General features: G+C 36.5%; 1 protein-coding gene across 5 annotated transcripts in view; it reads right to left on the bottom strand.

The window, feature by feature from the left end:
- DGKB (diacylglycerol kinase beta) overlaps positions 1–20662 on the bottom strand; it is a 589512-nt gene that overhangs the window by 368660 nt on the left and 200190 nt on the right. For all 5 annotated transcript variants that reach the window (XM_036246648.1, XM_036246646.1, XM_036246647.1 and 2 more), the window contains 2 exons: positions 13107–13192; positions 2773–2862 (listed from right to left, as the gene is read on the bottom strand). In XM_036246648.1, coding sequence (XP_036102541.1) covers positions 2773–2862; positions 13107–13192 — 176 coding nt within the window. The remainder of the gene's footprint in view (positions 1–2772; positions 2863–13106; positions 13193–20662) is intronic.

The following is a 20662-nucleotide window of genomic DNA, read 5'->3' as shown; positions in this document are numbered from 1 at the left end:
AAACACTGATTGGTTGCCTCCCATTTGTGTCCCACCAGGTCCTAACCCGCATCCTAGGTGTGTGCCTTGAAGGGTAATCGAACCCACAACTGTTTTGGTATACAGGACGATGCTCCACCCAACTGGGCCACCCGGCCAGGGCAGGGTAAGCAATTGAATAGAGAGGTATAACAAGCTACAAGGCAGGTACTGTTATTTTTGTTTGTTAGTTTTTTAGATTCTGATGAGAAATCTGAAGCACACGGGTGTTAAGCAACATGCTCAGTTACACCCCTGGCAAGAAATAATCTCTGTCCTGTGCATGTGTTTCTATTAGTAAACGCTAGCAAATGGCATCTCTGTTTTCCTCATTGCTCAACGTGGCCTCTTTCAGCCCTTTTCACTCCCTCACTTTCCCAGAAGCCTCTATCCAACCCACTAGCCAGTTCTATCTGTCCGCCCCCGAAAATGGGACTCCAGTGTCCACTTGCGGCATTGGCAACACCACCACCCCGTCCAATCCTGTTGTTCCTTAATTATGACAACTCTACATTTCTCTTTTGGCAAACCATAGTTTTCTTAACAGGTTATTTTGCATCCCTAAACTAATCTACTTTTGAAAACCTAAATGTCATTGTGTCACACTGCTTTGTAAGTTTTTCAAAGTTCCGGTTTCTGCTTCAGGATCAATCAAATAAAATTATTGCCCTAACTAGCAAGCCCCTGCATTATCGGGCTCGGGACTATCTCTTCAATCTTATCCTAATGGTCCCGCTCAGTCCATACCTATCAACCACTCTGACAGCTTCGGGGGTCACACTGGCTTTCCTTAGGCCTTTTAATGCAGGAGCTAGCTGCTTCTCCCTCTTTGTATTTTAAATCCAGCTTAAATATTACTTCACCAGAGAGGCCGTCTGGACATCTAACAAAGTTTCCCTTATGTGTTTCTCTAAAAATACATTCTGTTTAGTTCTTTCATAAGATTGACCTTATGAAAACGTAATCTCCCAAAGGGTAGGAGCCATTTATTTATTTTCTCATTCTCTGTCTAGCACCTAGAACACTGCCAACACGTGCTGGGAACTCACAGAGGGTTCGTCATTAATATGTACTTTGACATATACTACAATTCATGTGTCTTTGGCCACTGACACTAATATCTTTAAAAGTGCTTTACAAGAAAATCATTGTTATGATAAAACAATGGAACGTATATATCAATTTTGAGACTTAAATCATTTATTTGTTTGGAACCAAAAATAAAATTATTAATTTTCAAATATCAAAAATATATTCCAGAAAAATATGACTAGAAGCCACATACATGGTTCCCTTCCTTTTTAAATTATTTTTATTGATTGATTGAGAGAGAAAGAGAGAAAGAAACATCAGTTTGTTGTTCTACTTATGTATGCATTCATTGGTTGCTTCCTATATGTGCCTTGACCAGGGATCACATCTGCAATCTTGGCATATCAGGACAATGTTCTAACCAAACGTACTTCTCACCCAGGGCCAATTCCCTTCCTTTTAATCAATATACACAGATAAGCACTGGCAAATACAAGCATCTCATTAAGCAGTGATTCTATCTAGCTAGCTAACTATCTTTAGGTTCTATGAGATTTACCTTAATATTTTATAATGTTTTATTAAATTATATCCATAATGAAGATCACAAAGAGATTATAGGCTAAAATTTTAACTTAGTCGCCAACTCTGTCTTGTATACATATACATATTTATAGCTTAGACTTCACCAGTTGGCCAGACACTCATGAACAATTCTCTAATTTTGTTGTAAAATCAGAGTTACTTAGAGAGTTTGTTTAAAAAGAAAATCATCTGCCTGGGTCCTACCTCCAGAGATTTCTATTCAGCATATTTGGGGTCACTATATTTTTAACAAGATCTCCGGGGCCTTCTGATTCATGTTCTCTTAGTAGACACTTTTCAAACATGTCTGAGTTTAGATGCTAAAAATATTCAGTATTCAATTCTTGGTGATATAGCAAAGTTTTCTTTATTTGGTATCTTCAGTTAACTATAGCCTATTAATGACACTTTGAAATATTTTAAGATCTCACCTTGAAATATTCTCCCTTTATTCACACTGTTCCACACATACAATTTCACTTAAAGGTCCCTGAATATGTCAAGTGGTGTCCTACCTCTAGTCCTTTGAACTTGATATTCCCTTTGGCTGTAAAGTCCACTCCCGGTTCTACATGGTTCTATCATTGTCCCTCCACTACATTTCTCCCTATGCCATCTTGTCATTGCAATGACAAGGCCTTCCATTGTGTTGGTTAATTATATTCTTGACCCTGTATCCCAAGTGCAGAACACACTGACTGGTATGAAGTGGGTTTCAAAACATATGTTCATTCCTGGACTAGTCATTCATTAGCCTTTACATTTTCTTCCTTCGTTTGTTGTTTTAGCACACAACTCAGAAATTAAAAATCTGAATATCACTTTAGAGTGAATTCATGCCTATCTCATTTCTTACATTAGAAACCCTGAAACCAGAGAGGTCTGGAAGTTTGTCTGCCCCCCAAAGTCAATAATTAGTAACACACTAAAGCCCAACACACACAGTCTAACTCATGGTCCACTATTTGTTTCTCTACCCCAGACTCCCATTCAAAACCATATACTACATATTAAACAGCAATTATATTTGGTAAAATCACATGGCAGTTGTCACACACATGCTGGCTTTGTGGAGGGGAGTGTTCCGTACTCTTATTTCTATTTTACAAAGATTCTCATTATTGTCAAAGCTGTTACCTCCTCCCCATCGCAGGCATCTTGCTAGATCATTACCGGTCCCAAGAGGCAGGATGGCAACTGGAGGGTGCTTGATCACATTAGCCTTTTCTGTGGAATGAAAAAAGTAAAACAAAATAAAATTTTGATCACAGATAGAACAACAGTTTAAAAAAAAGATTGGTTGGCATGAAATAAAAGCATCCCATTAGGTGCTTATAAACAGAAAAAGTTCTATTTTATTGATATTTAGAATTATAAATTATGATTAATCCCTATGCATTTGTAACAATTTATAAGATGCAAACAAATAACGTTATTCACAAAGCGACATGCATTTCTAAGTCTCACGCATGAGGAAAGCCTTGTAAATATACTAACCCAGTTAAAAATCATGGTTTAAGTTCAATTTAACTCCAATAAAGTAAGTCATATAGAGAACAACAAATACCATATGATTTCACTTAGATGTGGAGTAGAAAGAACAAAATAAATGAACAAACAAAACAGAAACAGACTCATAGATACAGAGAACAAACTGATGGTTGCCAGATCAGGAGAGGGGTTGGGACCTGGTGAAAAAGGTTAAGGGAGTAAGAAGTACCAATTAGTAGTTACAAATAAATAAACACAGGATGTAAAAAGCAGCATAGGGAATAGTCAATAATATCGTAATAACTTATTGAGGTGATCACTTTGTAAATTATATTATTGTGTAACCACTATGTGTACACCTGAAATTAATGTGAAATAGTATTGAATGTCAACCATTCAAAAAATTTAATAAAAGAGTTAAATTAAAGAAATATTCTCAGGTATGCTGGTATATATAGTGTAGGAATTTACATATAGGGGCATTTCCAGAGTAGGGTAGGTTCCTATGGAAAGTCCTTTTGCAACATCAACTCAAGGTACATTTTACTTTAAGGAATACACTATTTTGAAAACCCCTGAATTCTAAAAGCTAGTAAAGTGCAAACAATGCCCTTGTGTTGTTCCCACCCATGGTGCTGCTTTGTGGCAGAGTAAACAAATTAGGAGCTTCCTAACAATGAGATCAGCAGGTTTTCTTTGAGATTCAACTTGACATAAAATAGGACTTTGGTTCAGAGCAGTAATGATCCCTGCCACCGAAATTTCATGCTATTGTCTGGTTCATCAGGGGCCTTGAATGAATCTCACAAACACGTATTTATGTTTTCTCTCTTCTCAGCAGCTCAAAGTCAGTCCCTGTCTGCGTGTAAGAATAGGAAGGAAGCCCTGGCCAGTTTGGCTCTGTGGTCTGGAGAGACCCGGGTTCGGTTCCTGCTAAGGGCACGTTTGTCCCCGGCCCTGGTTGGGTCGTGTGGGTGGCAGCCACTCCATGTGTCCCTTTCACATCGATGTTATTTTTTCTCTCTCTCTCTCTTTTTTTCTCTCTCTCTCTCTCCCTCCCTCCCTCCCACTCTATCTGAACAAAATATCCAAAAGTGTCCTCGGGTAAGAATAAAAAAAAATAAAAGAATAGGAAGGAAATAGATGATTTAGGGATGTGCCACAATTAATAGCCAAAGCTTAGATTTTGAGGGTTAAAACAAACCAATACCCTCCTACTGTTTTCGCTCTAAAATTCTTAGAGTCCTCAAAAACTGTTCAAGTAACTTTTTAATTTTTACAGTTATTGAATTCTGGTTTTCTCCTTAAGTAGGACATGTTAATACTATTTACATTTTTTAATGGAAGGATAAATAATGCAACTTTTACTGCTTTAAAAAAAAAAATAGTAGATTAAAGTTGTTAGATGCTTACAAAATGTCTGACAACTTGTATTCATTATTAATTTGAATATTTCCACATATATGACAAGATAGAATATCTCACCTGCATTGATTATATGAAAGTTTGCTTCCGTTTATATAGATAGTAAAATTTATTTTGAATCAATTCTTTTCTTTTTGTGAAAGGGCCTGCTTTTTAAAAAGAATTGGGCATGTAGTAACTGAAGTGAGAAATAAGAAGTGAATATAGCCCTGGCCAGTCTGGCTCAGTGGTTGGAGCATCAGCCCACGGACCAGAGAGACCCGGGTTCAGTTCCTGCGAAGGGCATGTACCTCAGTTGCAGTTTGTCCCCAGCCCCAGTGGAGGTTGTGTGGGTGGCAACCACTCTATGTGTCTCTCTCGCGTTTATGTTTCTCTCTCTCTCTTCTTCCCTCTGTCCGTCCTGCTCTATCTGAAGATAAATGCAAAAATGTCCTCGAGTGAGGATAAAAAAAAAAAGAAGTGAATGTTTGCATTAAATTTATCTTTGCATAAAGGCCGATTCATGACCTATTTTACTGAGCAGTAATGAGTTCTGGCAGCTGTCTATAAAAAACAAACAAAAACAAACCAGATACCTTTTCTGAATATATGAAGCTTTTCTTATAATTTATGTCTACCTTTTTATCCTCAATCATGTACTGTTTTGTTTGCTTATAAAAATCAAGCTTTTAGCCCTGGCCGGTTTGGCTCAGCGGTTAGAGCGTCCGCCTGCGGTCCCGAGAGACCCGGGTTCGGTTCCCGCTAAGGGCACGTACTTCGATTGCAGTTTGTCCCCGGCCCTGGTTGGTCATGCGGGTGGCAGCCACTCGATGTGTCCCTTCACGTCGATGTTTCCCTCTCTCTCTCTCTCTCTCTCCCTCCCACTCTGTCTGTACAAAAAAAATGGAAAATTGTCCTCGGATGAGGATAAAAAAAAAAAAAAAAAAATCAAGCTTTTAAAACTCAAATGGGGGAGAACCGAAAAATGGCGGCGGAGTGAACGGAGCTACACAGACCGTCTCCCAGAACCAAACTGGAATTACAACTAGAACACAGACAAATCGACGGGAAAAACCAACAGAAAAGCAGCCTGGAGGACCATACAACGAGGGACACCGACTCCATCCCGGTAGGCTTGCGAAGGCGCGAGACGGGGCTGGGAGCGCACGGTCGGCAGCTCGGCAGCGGCCTCAGCTGGGAGCAGCGCCCTCGGGTCACACTCCCAGGCGGCCCCACAGCGCAGCCGGGACAGAGGCTGAAACAGCCACAGCCACTCACCTTGGGCTCCGGCAGAGGGAGGGCAGACTGGACTGGAGCTGTGTGGGGACACTCGGGGTTTGGAGGGCGCTCAGAGCTTTGGCTGAGTGCAGCCACGCAGGACGGGGGCCACATTGCTCCTTCCCAGGGCTCTGAGAGAGGCAGCAGCCCCTCCCTCGGAGATCCAACCCCACCCTGTGGGCCATTGAAGTGCTAATTGAGGCTCACTAACGACCAGCATCTGCCCCACCCTCCTGAAAGACCCTTGGCTGAGCACCAGAGGGAGTTTTTCAATCAACTGACAACCCAAAACTCATCAAGTAACCTGGACTGCTAGCCTCCAGGCAAAAAGCTAGAGGATAACAGTACCTTTCCTGGGCTGGCAACTTTAACCAGGAAAGTAAGACTTGACAGTGGTGTTCAACGTGGGTCCTCCCTCGCTCATCTAATCACAGGAGAGGGAGCCACAAACAGCAGAACACCAACACCCACAGGGAGAACTTGACAGGCTCCAAAGCCCACAGTGATAGCCAAAATGTTGAAACACAGAAACAGAAGCCAAATGAAAGAGCAAGAGACCTCCACCAAAGATGAGATCAATGTGGAGCAATTAGGCATATTAACAGAGCTAGAATTCAGAGCCATGATCTTGAGGAAGCTGAACAGCATGAGTAAGGACATAGAGACACTGAAAATAAGCCAAATGGAAATTAAAAACCAACAAGAAGAGATAAAAAATGACGTATCCGAAATGAAAAACACATTGGAAGGTTTAAAAAGCAGAGTAGGGGAAGCTGAGGACCAGATCAGTGAATTAGAAGACAGGGTAGAAAAAATCAACCAATCAGAAAAACAAAAGGAAAAAACTATTAAAAAACAGGAAGACAAAAATGAACACATGGGACTACATCAAACTCAAAAGCTTCTGCACAGCGAAAGATACAATCATCAAAACGGACAGGCTACCCACTGTATGGGAGAGCATAATTGCCAATGATAAATCAGATAAGGGGTTAATTTCCAATATATATAGAGTGCTCATACAACTCCACAAAAGGAAGACAAAGAATCCAATTAAAAAATGGGCAGAGGAACTAAATAGACACCTCTCCAAACAGGACATACAAATGGCTAAGAGACATATGAAGAAATGTTCATCATCACTAATCATCAGAGAGATGCAAATCAAAACAACAATGAGGTATCACCTCACACCTGTCAGAATGGCCGCCATCAACAAATCATCAAACAACAAGTGTTGGCGAGGGTGTGGAGAAAAGGGGACTCTAGTACACTGTTGGTGGGAATGCAGACTGGTGCAGCCACTATGGAAAACAATATGGTGTCACCTCAAAAAATTAAAAATTGATCTTCCATTTGACCCAGTGATTCCACTTCAAGGAAAATATGCTAAGAAGCCTGAAACACCAATCAGAAAGAATATATGTACCCCCATCTTTGTAGCAGCACTATTTACAATCGCTAAGATCTGAAAACAGCCCAAGTGCCCATCAGTAGACGAATGGATTAAAAAGCTGTGGTACATATACACAATGGAGTACTACACAGCGGTAAGAAAGAAAGATCTCTTATCCTTTGAGACTACATGGAGGGACCTGGAAAGTATCATCCTAAGTGAAACAAGCCAAGCAGAGAAAGACAAATTTCATATGATTTCACTGATTTCTGGAATATAATGAACATAACAGTTTGAGGACAATCCCCTAAGGAGTGGGGAGCTGAGAGAGGGATGAACAACAGAATTTATATGCATGTAGGCATGAACAGTGGACATGGACAACAATCGGGGGAAGGGGCAGGCAGGGAAGGGGGCGGGGGGAATCACTGGGGGAAAAAAGGAGAATCATTTGTAACAAAAATTAATCAATAAAAAAAAAAAAAGTTAAAAAAAACAAACAAACAGGAAGACAGCTTAAGAGAACTATGGGACAACTGGAAACGTAATAATATTCGCATCATAGGAGTCCCCGAAGAAGAAGAAAATGAGCAAGGGATAGAGAATATATTCAAAAAAATAGTGAGAGAAAACTTCCCTAATTTGGTGAAGGAAGAAGGCATTCAAGTTCAAGAAGCACAGAGAGTCCCAAGTAAGAAGAACCCAAACAGGCCCACACCAAGACACATAGTAATCAAAATGCCACAAATTAAAGACAAAGAGAGAATCCTAAAAGCAGCAAGAGATAAGCAACAGGTTACCTACAAAGGGAACCCCATAAGGCTCTCAGCTGACTTCTCACAAGAAACACTACAGGCCAGAAGAGAATGGCATGAAGTAATCAAAGTCCTGAAAAACAAGAATCTGAATCCAAGACTACTCTACCCAGCAAGGCTATCATTCAAAATAGAAGATCAAATAAAGAGCTTCCCAGACAAAAAAAGGCTAAGGGAATACATTAGCACCAAACCAGCACTGCAAGAAATGTTAAAAGGACTGCTGTAATTAGCAGTAGAAATGGGAAGAAAAATAGAACCACACTAAACAAAAATGGCAATAAATAAGTACATATCAATAATCACCTTAAACGTAAATGGATTGAATGCTCCCACAAAGAGACACAGAGTAGCTGATTGGATAAGAAAGCATGACTCATCTATATGTTGTTTACAAGAGACCCACCTCTCAACAAAAGACTCACATAGGTTGAAAGTGAAGGGATGGAAAAAAATTTTCCAAGCAAATGGAAAGCAAAAAAAAGCTGGGGTAGCAATTCTCATATCTGATAAAATAGATTTCAAAATGAAGACCATAACTAGAGACAAAGACGGCCACTACATAATATTGAAAGGATCTATCCAACAGGAAGATATAACCTTGATAAACATATATGCACCGAATATAGGAGCACCAAAATATATTAAAAATCTTCTGGAGGACTTCCAAGGAGAAATCGACAACAATATAATCATAGCAGGGGACTTCAACACCCCGTTGACAGCACTGGATAGATCCTCTAGGCAAAAAATTAGCAAGGAAACAGAGACTCTAAATGAAGCACTAGACCAAATGGATTTAATAGATATCTACAGAGAATTACACCCCAAAACTGCAGAATACACGTTCTTCTCAAGTGCACATGGGACATTCTCAAAGATACCACATGATAGGACACAAACTAAATCTCTACAAGTTCAAGAAGATTGAAATCATATCAAGCATCTTCTCAGATCACAATGGCATGAAACTAGAAATCAATTGCAACAAGAACATGCAAAGACATTTCAACACATGGAGGCTAAATAGCATGTTATTAAACAATGAATGGGTCACCGAGGAGATCAAGGAAGAAATTAAACACTTCCTGGAAACCAATGAAAATGAACACACAACAACACAAAATCTATGGGATGCAGCGAAAGCAGTTCTGAGAGGGAAGTTCATAGCACTACAGGCCTACCTCAAAAAAGAAAAAAAATTTCTAATTGACTGTCTAACCTCACAACTTAAAGAATTAGAAAGCAAACACAAAGAAAACCCCAGAGCAAGTAGAAGGAAGGAAATAGTAAAGATCAGAGCAGAAATCAACGACATAGAGACCAAAAAAAACAATTCAAAGGATCAATGAAACAAAGAGCTGGTTTTTCGAAAAGATAAACAAGATTGATGGACCCTTAGCTAGACTCACCAAGAAACAAAGAGAGAGAACCCAAATACACAAAATCAGAAATGAAAGAGGAGAAGTAACAAAAAACACCACGGAAATACAAAAGATCATTAACAACTACTATGAACAAATATATGGCAACAAATTCGACAATCTAAGTGAAATGGACAAATTTCTAGAAACACACAGTCTCCCAAAACTATTCCCGGAAGAGGTAGAAAACTTGAACAGACCAATAACAACTAAGGAAATTGAAGAGGTAATCAAGACTCTCCCAGCAAACAAAAGCCCAGGCCCAGATGGTTTCACGGGGGAGTTTTACCGAACATTCAAAAAAGAACTAACACCCATTCTCCTCAAACTATTTCAAAAAATTCAAGAAGAAGGAAGACTTCCAAACACCTTCTATGAGGCCAGCATAATTCTAATTCCAAAACCAGAAAAAGACACTACGAAGAAAGAAAACTACAGGCCAATATCCCTGATGAACATAGACGCCAAAATCCTGAACAAAATATTAGCAAATCGGATCCAGAAATACATCAAAAAAATTATTCACCATGACCAAGTGGGATTCATTCCAGGGATGCAAGGCTGGTACAATATTCGCAAATCAATAAACGTGATACACCACATAAACAAAATGAAGAATAAAAACCACATGATCATATCAATAGATGCTGAAAAAACATTCGACAAAATCCAGCATCCATTTCTGATAAAAACGCTCAGCAATGTAGGAATAGAGGGATCATATCTCGACATAATAAAGGCCATATATGAAAGACCTACAGCCAACATCATACTTAATGGGCAGAAACTAAAAACATTTCCATTAAGAACAGGAACAAGACAGGGATGTCCACTTTCGCCACTCTTATTTAACATTGTACTGGAAGTCTTAGCCACAGCAATCAGACATGAAGAAAAAATTAAAGGGATCCAAATGGGAAAGGAGGAAGTGAAACTGTCATTATTTGCAGATGACATGATATTGTACATAGAAAACCCTAAAGACTCCATCAAAAATCTATTAGACTTAATAAATGAATTTGGCAAAGTAGCAGGATACAAAATTAACGTCAAGAAATCGACGGCATTCTTGTACATCAATGATGAACTCACAGAAAGAGAAACTGAAAAAACAATCCCATTTACCATCGCTCCAAAAAAATTACGATACCTAGGAATAAACTTAACCAAAGAAGTAAAGGACCTATTTGCAGAAAACTACAGGTCATTGAAAAAAGAAATAGAGGAAGATATAAAAAAGTGGAAGCACATACCCTGTTCATGGATTGGAAGAATTAACATAATTAAAATGTCCATACTACCCAAAGCAATCTATAGATTCAATGCAATCCCCATCAAAATACCAACAACATATTTCATAGAACTAGAACAAATACTTCAAAAGTTCACATGGAACCAAAAAAGACCCCCAATAGCCACAGCAATCTTGAAAAAGAAGAACAAAGTAGGTGAGATCACAATACCAGATATCAGGTTATACTCCAAAGCGACTGTAACCAAAACAGCCTGGTACTGGCACAAGAACAGGCATATAGACCAGTGGAACAGAACTGAAAACCCAGAAATGGACCCAAGGCAATACGCTCAATTAATATTTGACAAAGGTGGCAAGAGCATACAGTGGAGTAAAGACAGCCTCTTTAATAAACGGTGTTGGGAAAACTGGACAGCTACATGCAAAAAAATGAAACTAGACCATCAACTTACACCATACACAAAAATAAACTCAAAATGGATAAAAGACTTAAATGTGACCCGTGAATCCATAAAAATTCTAGAAGAAAATGTAGGCAACAAAATTTCGGACATCATACGGAGCAGAATTTTCACTGATACATCACCTAAGGCAACAGAAATAAAGGATAAAATGAACACATGGGACTACATCAAACTAAAAAGCTTCTGCACAGCAAAAGAAACAATCATCAAAATGGAAAGGCAACCCACTGTATGGGAGAACATCATTGCCAATGATGTATCAGATAAGGGGTTAATTTGCAATATATATAGAGTGCTCATACAACTCCACAAAAGGAAGACAAAGAACCCAATTAAAAAATGGGCAGAGGAGCTGAATAGACACCTCTCCAAACAGGACATACAAATGGCCAAGAGACATATGAAGAAATGCTCAACATCACTAATCATCAGAGAGATGCAAATTAAAACAACAATGAGGTATCACCTCACACCTGTCAGAATGGCCGCCATCAACAAATCATCAAACAAGTGTTGGCGAGGGTGTGGAGGAAAGGGGACTCTAATACACTGCTGGTGGGAATGCAGACTGGTGCAGCCACTATGGAAAACAATATGGTGCTACCTCAAAAAATTAAAAATTGAACTTCCATTTGACCCAGTGATCCCACTGCTGGGAATATACCCTAAGAAGCCTGAAACACCAATTAGGAAGAATATATGTACCCCCATGTTCATAGCAGCACTATTTACAATAGCTAAGATCTGGAAACAGCCCAAGTGCCCACCAGTAGACGAATGGATAAAGAAGCTGTGGTACATATACACAATGGAGTACTATGCAGCAGTAAGAAAGAAAGATCTCTTATCCTTTGAGACGACATGGAGGGACCTGGAAAGTATTATCCTAAGTGAAAGAAACCAAGCAGAAAAAGACAAATACCACATGATCTCACTTATATACGGAATATAATGAACATAACAGTCTGAGGAATACAGTAGACCCAGACACATGGAAGTAGGGCACAGACTGACATCCCTCAGAAGAGGGAATGGGGGGTGGGGGGGTGGGAAGAGATAAACCACAGAACTTATATGCATGTATGCATGACCAATGGACATGGACAACTAAGCCGGGGACAGGGTGGAGGGGAGGTGGGGTGGGGGGTGCCAATGGGGTAAAAAGGTAAAATATCTGTAACAAAACAATAAATAAAAATTCATAAAAAAAAAAGATCAATGGAAAACATATCCTAAGGTAAGGATTAACAAGAAGTAAAATAAATAAAAATTTTAAAATCCAAAAAAAAAAAAAAAAACCTCAAATGGGGAAGCAATATAAAATAAGGTTGAAGTGTGGGCTCCAATCCCATTTCTGTCAGTTCACAGCTACTAGACTGTTCCATGTGGTAATTTCTTTACGCCTTAGAGGACCTATCTCAAAATTGGATTATCCATCCTGTATTATACAGTTGTGAGAATTAAGAAGATTGGAGTAAAAATCTCAGGAGAAGGCCTATAAGATAGTACATGATAAATAAAAAATAGCTATAATTACGATAATAATGATTGATGATGATGACATGAATGTACACAGAGCATAAGGTTTTGAGTTTCCATGCGTAAACCAAATAAGAGCATCTATTTGATAGACTTGATCCCAAATGATTAAATCCTCTTGACTCCCTCTCTAGGACAAAGAAACAAATGGAGACTAATTTTTAAAATATCTCAGAAGGTTTAGTAAATTCAAAAAAGAATTTCCAGATACTTTTATATTATTCTGTCAATTAAAAAAAATTTAATTTAATAAATTAAATCAGTAAATAGTATGCAATATGCTGAATGTCCAATTATATCTCTGTAGCATCCAAACATATCAATGCATTAATAAAATAAATAAAATATACAGAATTTAAGGTTACCACTCTCACCCCAGCCACGTTAAATATGTGTCTTCATTACCTATGCAGTCCAAAATCCACCCCACGGTTCCGTCTCCACCACAGGCTAACACTCTGAAGTCAGAAACATCGCGGAAAAAGTTTAACCTGAAAAATAAGCAAGTTATGGCACATGATTGATATTTTCATCTTAGGACTTTTTTCACTTTATGCTCTGAGAATTTTATCTCATAAAAGTATTTTTATTTGGTGAAAACTGTAAAATCTCAATGATTTTATTGAAAAAATATTAATTCTTATCTAGATTACAATTCTAAAAGTATTAAAATGCATACTTTTTATTTTAATTTATTGATTGTTTTTAAGAGAGAGAGAAAGGCATGAATTTGTTGTTCCACTTATGTATGCATTCACTGGTTGATTCTTGTATGTGCCCTGATGAGGGATTGAATTTGCAACCTTAGTGTATTGGGAAGACACGCTAATCAATTAAGCATCCTGGCCAGGGCCAACATGTCTTAATTTAAACATATTTTATTTGTATTTTCCAGATATATATATATATTCTTTTTCTTTATCAACTTTAAAGTTTAAAACACAAAATTTATACAATAAATTTTTTATTAAAATATTCTTCCAGAAATAATCTGCAGTTCACATAATCCAGTGTCACATCACTACAGTATTTTGTTTCATAATTTATATTAATTAAAAATTCTCTTTTGAATAATTATATAAATACAACTATTTTGTCAGTAAATACATCTTTGAGAGGGTTCTGCCTCCTCCATTACTGAAGAAACTGAACAGGTTGCTTTTGAGGTTCAAGCCAATTACTTCAGTGTTTCCTTCTGATTTCCAGTCTGCAAGGAGGAGGAAAGCTTCTCCTTGTCCTCTGCCTGGCCCCCCGTGTTTGGTGTCGCGAACACGCGAGCCTACTTGCTGAGTCAGCTGTAATAAATGCCCACTGCTCTGCTTCTGCTGCATGCAGCATGCATATTAATGCGACCTACTTTTGGGGCATTACAAAGGCAAGCAATGCATCTAGTTACATAATTGTACATGCCTATTTGCCTGCAGTAAGAGAATTGAAACAGGACATAAATATTTGGAATGTGTCTCTTTACCTTCCTTGCTCCAGAAATAACCACTGGTAAGCAAATAATATAATATGTAATCATCCAAGGTCATATATATGCACATAAATATTATACACATTTTAATATGAATGGGATTATGCTATAAATCCTGTTAACTTATTTTTGTGCATTTTTTAACGTAAACGTTTCTTTTTTTAAATTTTCTTTTGATTTATTTTTAAAAAGAGAGAGAGAGAGAAAGAAAAATATCAATGTATGAGAGAAGCATCGATCTGTTGCCTCCTGCACTGACCCTGACCAGGGATCGAACCTGCAACCTGGGTATGTGCCCTGACCGGGAATCAAACCCACCTTTTGATGTATGGAACAACACTCCACCCATCTGAGCCACACTGCCAGGGCTATTTAAATACTTCTAAGATATCTCTCTGCGTGTTGCCTCATGATTTATAATAAGAGAATGTATTATGTAGATTGTACAAGATTTAAATCATTTTTCTTCATGTACTCTTAAACTATTTCTACCATTTCACTATTACAAAAAAGTATTGTAGCTAACATTATTTCAATACATGTATATGAAAATGTGCACGTTGCAAAGGCTAATGTTCTAGAAGGGAGAAGTTTCACTATACCATCATGTGATCCTCTAAACGGCTCCCATTGTAGATGTAAGTGGCCATTTCTGGCAACTCCAAAGCACTACATATAAACAACTTTATAACATTTCTTCAACAATAGTGAAAAATAGCATCCTGTCATTATTGTAAAATCGCACATCTCTTTACTAGGATCAGTATATTTTTGGAGGTTTAATAGATTTGTGACCTCGACTTGCTGTCTTGCCATCTTTCCATTGAGCTTACTTTTTATTTTCTTATAAACTCATTACATATTATGAGTGGTATTTTCACTTATATTAGCATCAATAAAAAAAATTTTTGTTATAGTAATACAAATTACACATACATTTAAAATAACTAAAATCCCACCATCTGAGAAGAACCATGACTATTTAAAACATGACATTTTCATGTATTTCCTTATTTACTGTACCATAAATATTTACCTTTTGTTAGATATGTTGCGGTATTTTCTTCCTGTCTACTACCAATTGGTTTGCTTATATTATGTAATATATATTATGCATAATTCAAACACCTATGTTATATATAATATAAAAACCAATTGCCCACTCCAAAGGTAGAACATTTCTTATAGCTTACATATACCTCTATGTTCTTCCCCTATAGCATCCCAGTTTCTCATTCACAAAGATGAGCACTATTCTGAAATATGGGTTATCTAGTGTATGCATTAAACAACATATGGTTTGCGTTTTTCTTTTCCCATTAAGCATAGTTACTAAAATTTATTCATGTGGAAGATAAAGTTCTTTCCATATGTAGTTCACATTATTTGATTTCCACTGCTAAATGACACTTACGTGAATATGATTTTTTGATCTGTGTCAATGGACACTTGGAATGGTCAATTTTATGTTCTTAAAAAAACTGGAGATGCTTTCTAGTGTTCACGGAAAGTGGTCAGTTTGAGGGTAGAATTTACTTATATGCTCCTTTTGTTTCCAAAAGAAGTTGTACTAATGCGTATGTTCACTAGCAATGTAGTTAGGATTCGGATGAGCACACGCCTCTAACACTTGTGTATTGTCACACTTCCTACTTCCCTGTTTCCTCTTTTGTGAAATTCCTGCTCATGTCTTTTGTCTCTTTTCTCTACTCTTTTTCCTTGATTTGTAAAAATTCTTTATTTGTTATTAATTTTAATCCATGTTTGGAAATATCTAAAAGTTGAAAAATTTGTTTTGCTTTAATCCATGTGTACTTTAAAGAACAAGATTTAGTTTTAATATACTCAAATGTAAACTTTTGTAAGGGACTAGCACTTTAGTCTCTTCTGTGTGTAAGAAAACTGCTTACTCAAATTTCAGAACAAACAATCTTAAAATTTTAGTTTACTTTTTAACAGAAATTCTATGTTGTGTAAGATAGGTATTATAGTCTATGAAAATATAATTATATGATCAATCATAATCCCTATCTCACATCAGCACATAAAATTATATAATGTATATTATATTGTATATGTTATATAAAATGTATAAAAATATAAAACATTTATATATATGTATATATATATATAAAATATCTAAAAAATGTTATTGTGGTGGTGTGAGGTCTGAATCCTTTATTCTTTTCCCTACCCTCTGCTCTTTTTTTTTTAGCTGTTTTCCTCTTTCCTTCTCCCTTCCTTTTTGCTGTAGTACACAAACTTTAATCTCTCTCTTAATTAGTAGATAACTCAACAGTTTCTACCATGCAAGCTCCATCATAAGTCAAATTTCCATATATGAGTAAGTACATTTTTCTCTGGACTGTCTATTCTATTCATGAATTTGTCCACCTCCAAACCAGTTTCACAATCTTATAATTACTATGCTATATAGTAAGTCTGTATCTCATAAACCATGATGAATCTAAGATATAATTCCTTCTTTGCTTTTCTATATGCATTTAAAAGTTAATTTATAATATTCCACAAAAATAAAAACAAAATCATAATTTGGATTTTAAGTACATTAAACCTATAGATCAATTTTGGAAGAAAAACCATGTGTATAATATAAATTAAATTTACTTGTCTATTAATATAGGATTATTCAATCTATTTAGACATTCTATAATGACCTTCAAAAAAGTTTTTAATTTTCTGCATACGGATCTTGCATATATCTTATTGGATTTTTTAATAGTTTGTGTTGTATTTAAAAAGTTATTAATTTTAATGTTTTTGTTGCTGGTGTATATAAATATATTTAACAATTATATATTGATCTTTTAAACAGACACATTATTCCTATTTTTCCTATTGTCTATATTTGGTTATTTCATTTGTATTTTTAGGTAAACAACTGTGTAATATGCTAAAAACAATGGCCCTATTAGTGATTTCTAATTCTCATAACTTTTATTTCTATCCCTGTTGTATTGTGCTGGCTGGAGCACCAATATATTGTTGAATTGGTGTGTTCATAGGAAACCTCCATTTCTTGTTACTGAATTTAAATGGACTACTTTAAGAATTTACCTATTTAGGGTGATATTGTTGTAGGGACTTTCTCTTTTATTTCCTGAGTAATACATTTCATAAAACTAATAAAGTTTCCTTCTATTCTTGTTATAGTAGCCTTTATTATGAATCAATGTTAATTTATTTTAGCATATTTTGAGATATTGTTATGGTTGATCCCATTTAATCAGTAATGTTATATTTCTGCATTCTCATGTCCTTAAATTGGACATTTATTAATATTTTTATAGGGAATTGGATTGGATTTGATAATTTGTTTAGAAGTTTTGTATCGAATTTTATGAATAAAATAGACTTACTATTTTCCTTCCTAATACCATCCCTAATTTTTTATCAAAATTATTGTCTCATGGACTGAATTGCAGAGCATGCTCTCATTTTCTATTTTTTGGAAGCATTTTTATAATTTTGAAAGTTCCTTAAAATTAGTAGTACTTGCCTATAAACTATATAATTTCTGGTGAGTCTTTGATTTCCTTTTTCTTTTTAAATAGAAAGGTCTTAAATAATTGATTTAATTCCTTTAAAAAATATTGAAAAAAACTTGTTTTCAAATTGTTCCTAAACAAGTTTCTTTCAGTTATATTTATGCATAATTTTATCTATCTCCTAAGTTTTAAATATTTTGTCATTGAAACCTACAAAAGCTTTTCAAAAGATGCCAGTGACCAAAAAGTTTATCACTGAGCTCGTTGTTTCTGGGGGAAACCTAACCATCCACTTGACTCACCATTGTTCTTTTATTCCAGGATGACGCTTCCTCTCTTATTCATTCTGGTTTTCTTTAAAAATTGTCATCATTGGTTCTTCAGCAGCATCCTACCCCCAAACATAAACCCCATGTGCCTGTGAGACCAGCTTACTCTCTGTAAATTGATTGCTAAATGGATTGAAAAATTGACCTATCTATCTCAACCACTTAACCCACTCAATCCATGATGTTTTCCCTACAGATTCATTTATTCTTACTTCATTCATTCATTGAATAGTAGCCTTAGACAATTATGTAATCATTCTGAGCATCAGTCCCTCAGCGTTAAAATGGAATTAACGTCTCCTTCATTGGGTGGTTCTAAGATAGAAACAAAATGTATATGTAAATAAATGATATTAGTCTATTCACAGATTCCAGGAAGGGGAAAAAGTAGATTTACAATGGAGAATAGCTGAAACACAGAGTTTATTCTTGTATTATTATTTATTAAATATTGTACTATTTTCCATACAGACAACCGTAAACCTACTTTTGCCCTGCCCTGTATTATTGCTGTATTTATTTTAACCTTTATTAAGAGTAGTAGATGTGTTTTATAGATCAGAGTGCTACTCCTCCATTTCCACACCTCCCCCACCCCCAGTGATCTGGCAAAATAGTGAAAGAGAGATTTTCTGACAAGCACAGCTCGGGGGAGAGGAGCAAGTTCTGCCTCTAATCTGCTTAGGACCTTGGGGGCAGAAAGTGCAGAGGAAAACACCTCTGACTGAGAACAAGCAAATCTGTGAGACTTGGCAAAAACAAGCCAAATGCAAGGCTCTTTGTTGACATCACTTCTCGCCTGTGAAGCTGTCAAGCCCAGCAGATCCCAGGTTCCTACTTCGCGTTCCTGACCATGGGGAGGATGAGGGAAGCGGGTAATCTGGAAGATGCCCGTTTGTGGGAGCTACAGTACTGTATACTCTACTTCTGGTCTAGCAGCTTCAAGGGTTCACTTGCGGAATTAATAAGCATAAACATTTTGCAATGAAGTAATCATGCATGGCTCCAGAATTTATATATTCTATCTGCATGGAATTTTCTTAAAATTAAATTTTATTAAAATTAAAACATAAAGTGGTTTATGAAGGGAATTAATGATTTTTCTAGAGCATTTAATATTTATTCAAGATAGGTACATCTGAAAAATTGTATTCTGGTAAATGAAAAATAGTAACCCATTTTGGATGTTTTAAATATATATAAACATAAATGAGCACTTAAGGGCCATGTCACCAAGGAACATAAAACAACTATATTTCTTTTGTCATCTTTTCTCCTCTATAAATGTAAGTTTTCTTCATTAGTTTAGAAAAGAGTTAAATCAATTCAGTTTTACATACTCTATTTATGGTACATATAGATTCATTTTCATGTACATATGTCTCCATCCCTCAAAGTACTAATGTATATGTATCTATTATGTGTGTAATAATATGTGTATATCTGTAAATATACAATTAAAATATTTCTCTTAATGTTGAAAGTTACATAACTCCCACATAGCAGAACAGACTGACAATTTTGAAGTGAAGAATTCAGTAAGAAATGTGATAAAGAGTTTTAATGTAACCATAATTACACAAATTGCCTGATCTTCCAAAGAAGTTAACTTGGAAGAACTAACTCTTAATACTTCTGATTGGAAAGCACAGAGATATTGTCTGTGGTCCAAAGGACAGTCTAAAATTAAACCCGAAGATGTAGCAGTGGTATCTTAGATCTATTTGGTAAATCTATTCACATTCATTCTGTGACCCTAATGCTTTTCTTTTTTATTAAGAATTAGGATGACTTTTTAATGATATGCATCTGATCATCCCACTAAGTTAACTCTGAAATGTGAGGTAAGAAGCTTTTATGAATTAGAAGGTAACTCAAGATGTCCATAAAGGGAAAAACAAACAAAAAAACTTTACTTTGACTAAGATCAAATACAAAAGAATGGCTATAAATGCCCTCGTTTTCCTCCTGATATTCTAATAGCTAGCTCCGGCTATCCCTTCTGCCCGGCACTCTGGCCTTCTGGCCGATGTCCCCAGGCGGTCGATGCTCCCACGGTGACGCCTTACTCTTGCTCTCCCTCCGCCTTAAACACTCCTCGAGGAGCCGACCGAATGGCTCGCTGCCTCATCTTTTTCATGTCTACTCTCAGTGAGTTCTTCCTGCTTAGCCTATTTAAAAAGAAAATACACAGAACACTCACTACCAGGGCACACTATGTTCACCTTCTCTGCTGACATAATGTATATTTTATTAGTCTCATTTGCCTCCCTCCACCAAAACATAAGCACACGAGGGAAGAAAGCGTGGTCTGTTTTGTTCAAAGTGCATTGAGAATGCTAAAACTGGGTAGGGATATCTGGTAGCCATTTGAATAAATATATGCTGAATCCATATTATTATTGTTGTTGTTGTTATATAAAGCGATCATTACACTTATTACTTAGATGTTGCATCAATCTTCTATTTGAGTACGGATTACACAGTCCACTGTTACTCAGTCTAATTAAATTATAGGAGGTTATTACATCATCATTCTTAAAGGATTCTGAGAATATCGTCCACAATGAGTTTACTTATTTTGGCTCATTGGCATTGAAGTGCCTGGAGCTGATGAGAAAGTGCCAGGGAGCTTGCTTTGCAGGA

This window comes from Molossus molossus, unplaced genomic scaffold, assembly GCF_014108415.1.
Source record: "Molossus molossus isolate mMolMol1 unplaced genomic scaffold, mMolMol1.p scaffold_m16_p_7, whole genome shotgun sequence".
Lineage (NCBI taxonomy): Eukaryota > Metazoa > Chordata > Mammalia > Chiroptera > Molossidae > Molossus > Molossus molossus.
The sequence above is the reverse complement of the archived record's forward strand: the minus strand, read 5'-3'. Positions and strand labels throughout refer to the sequence as shown.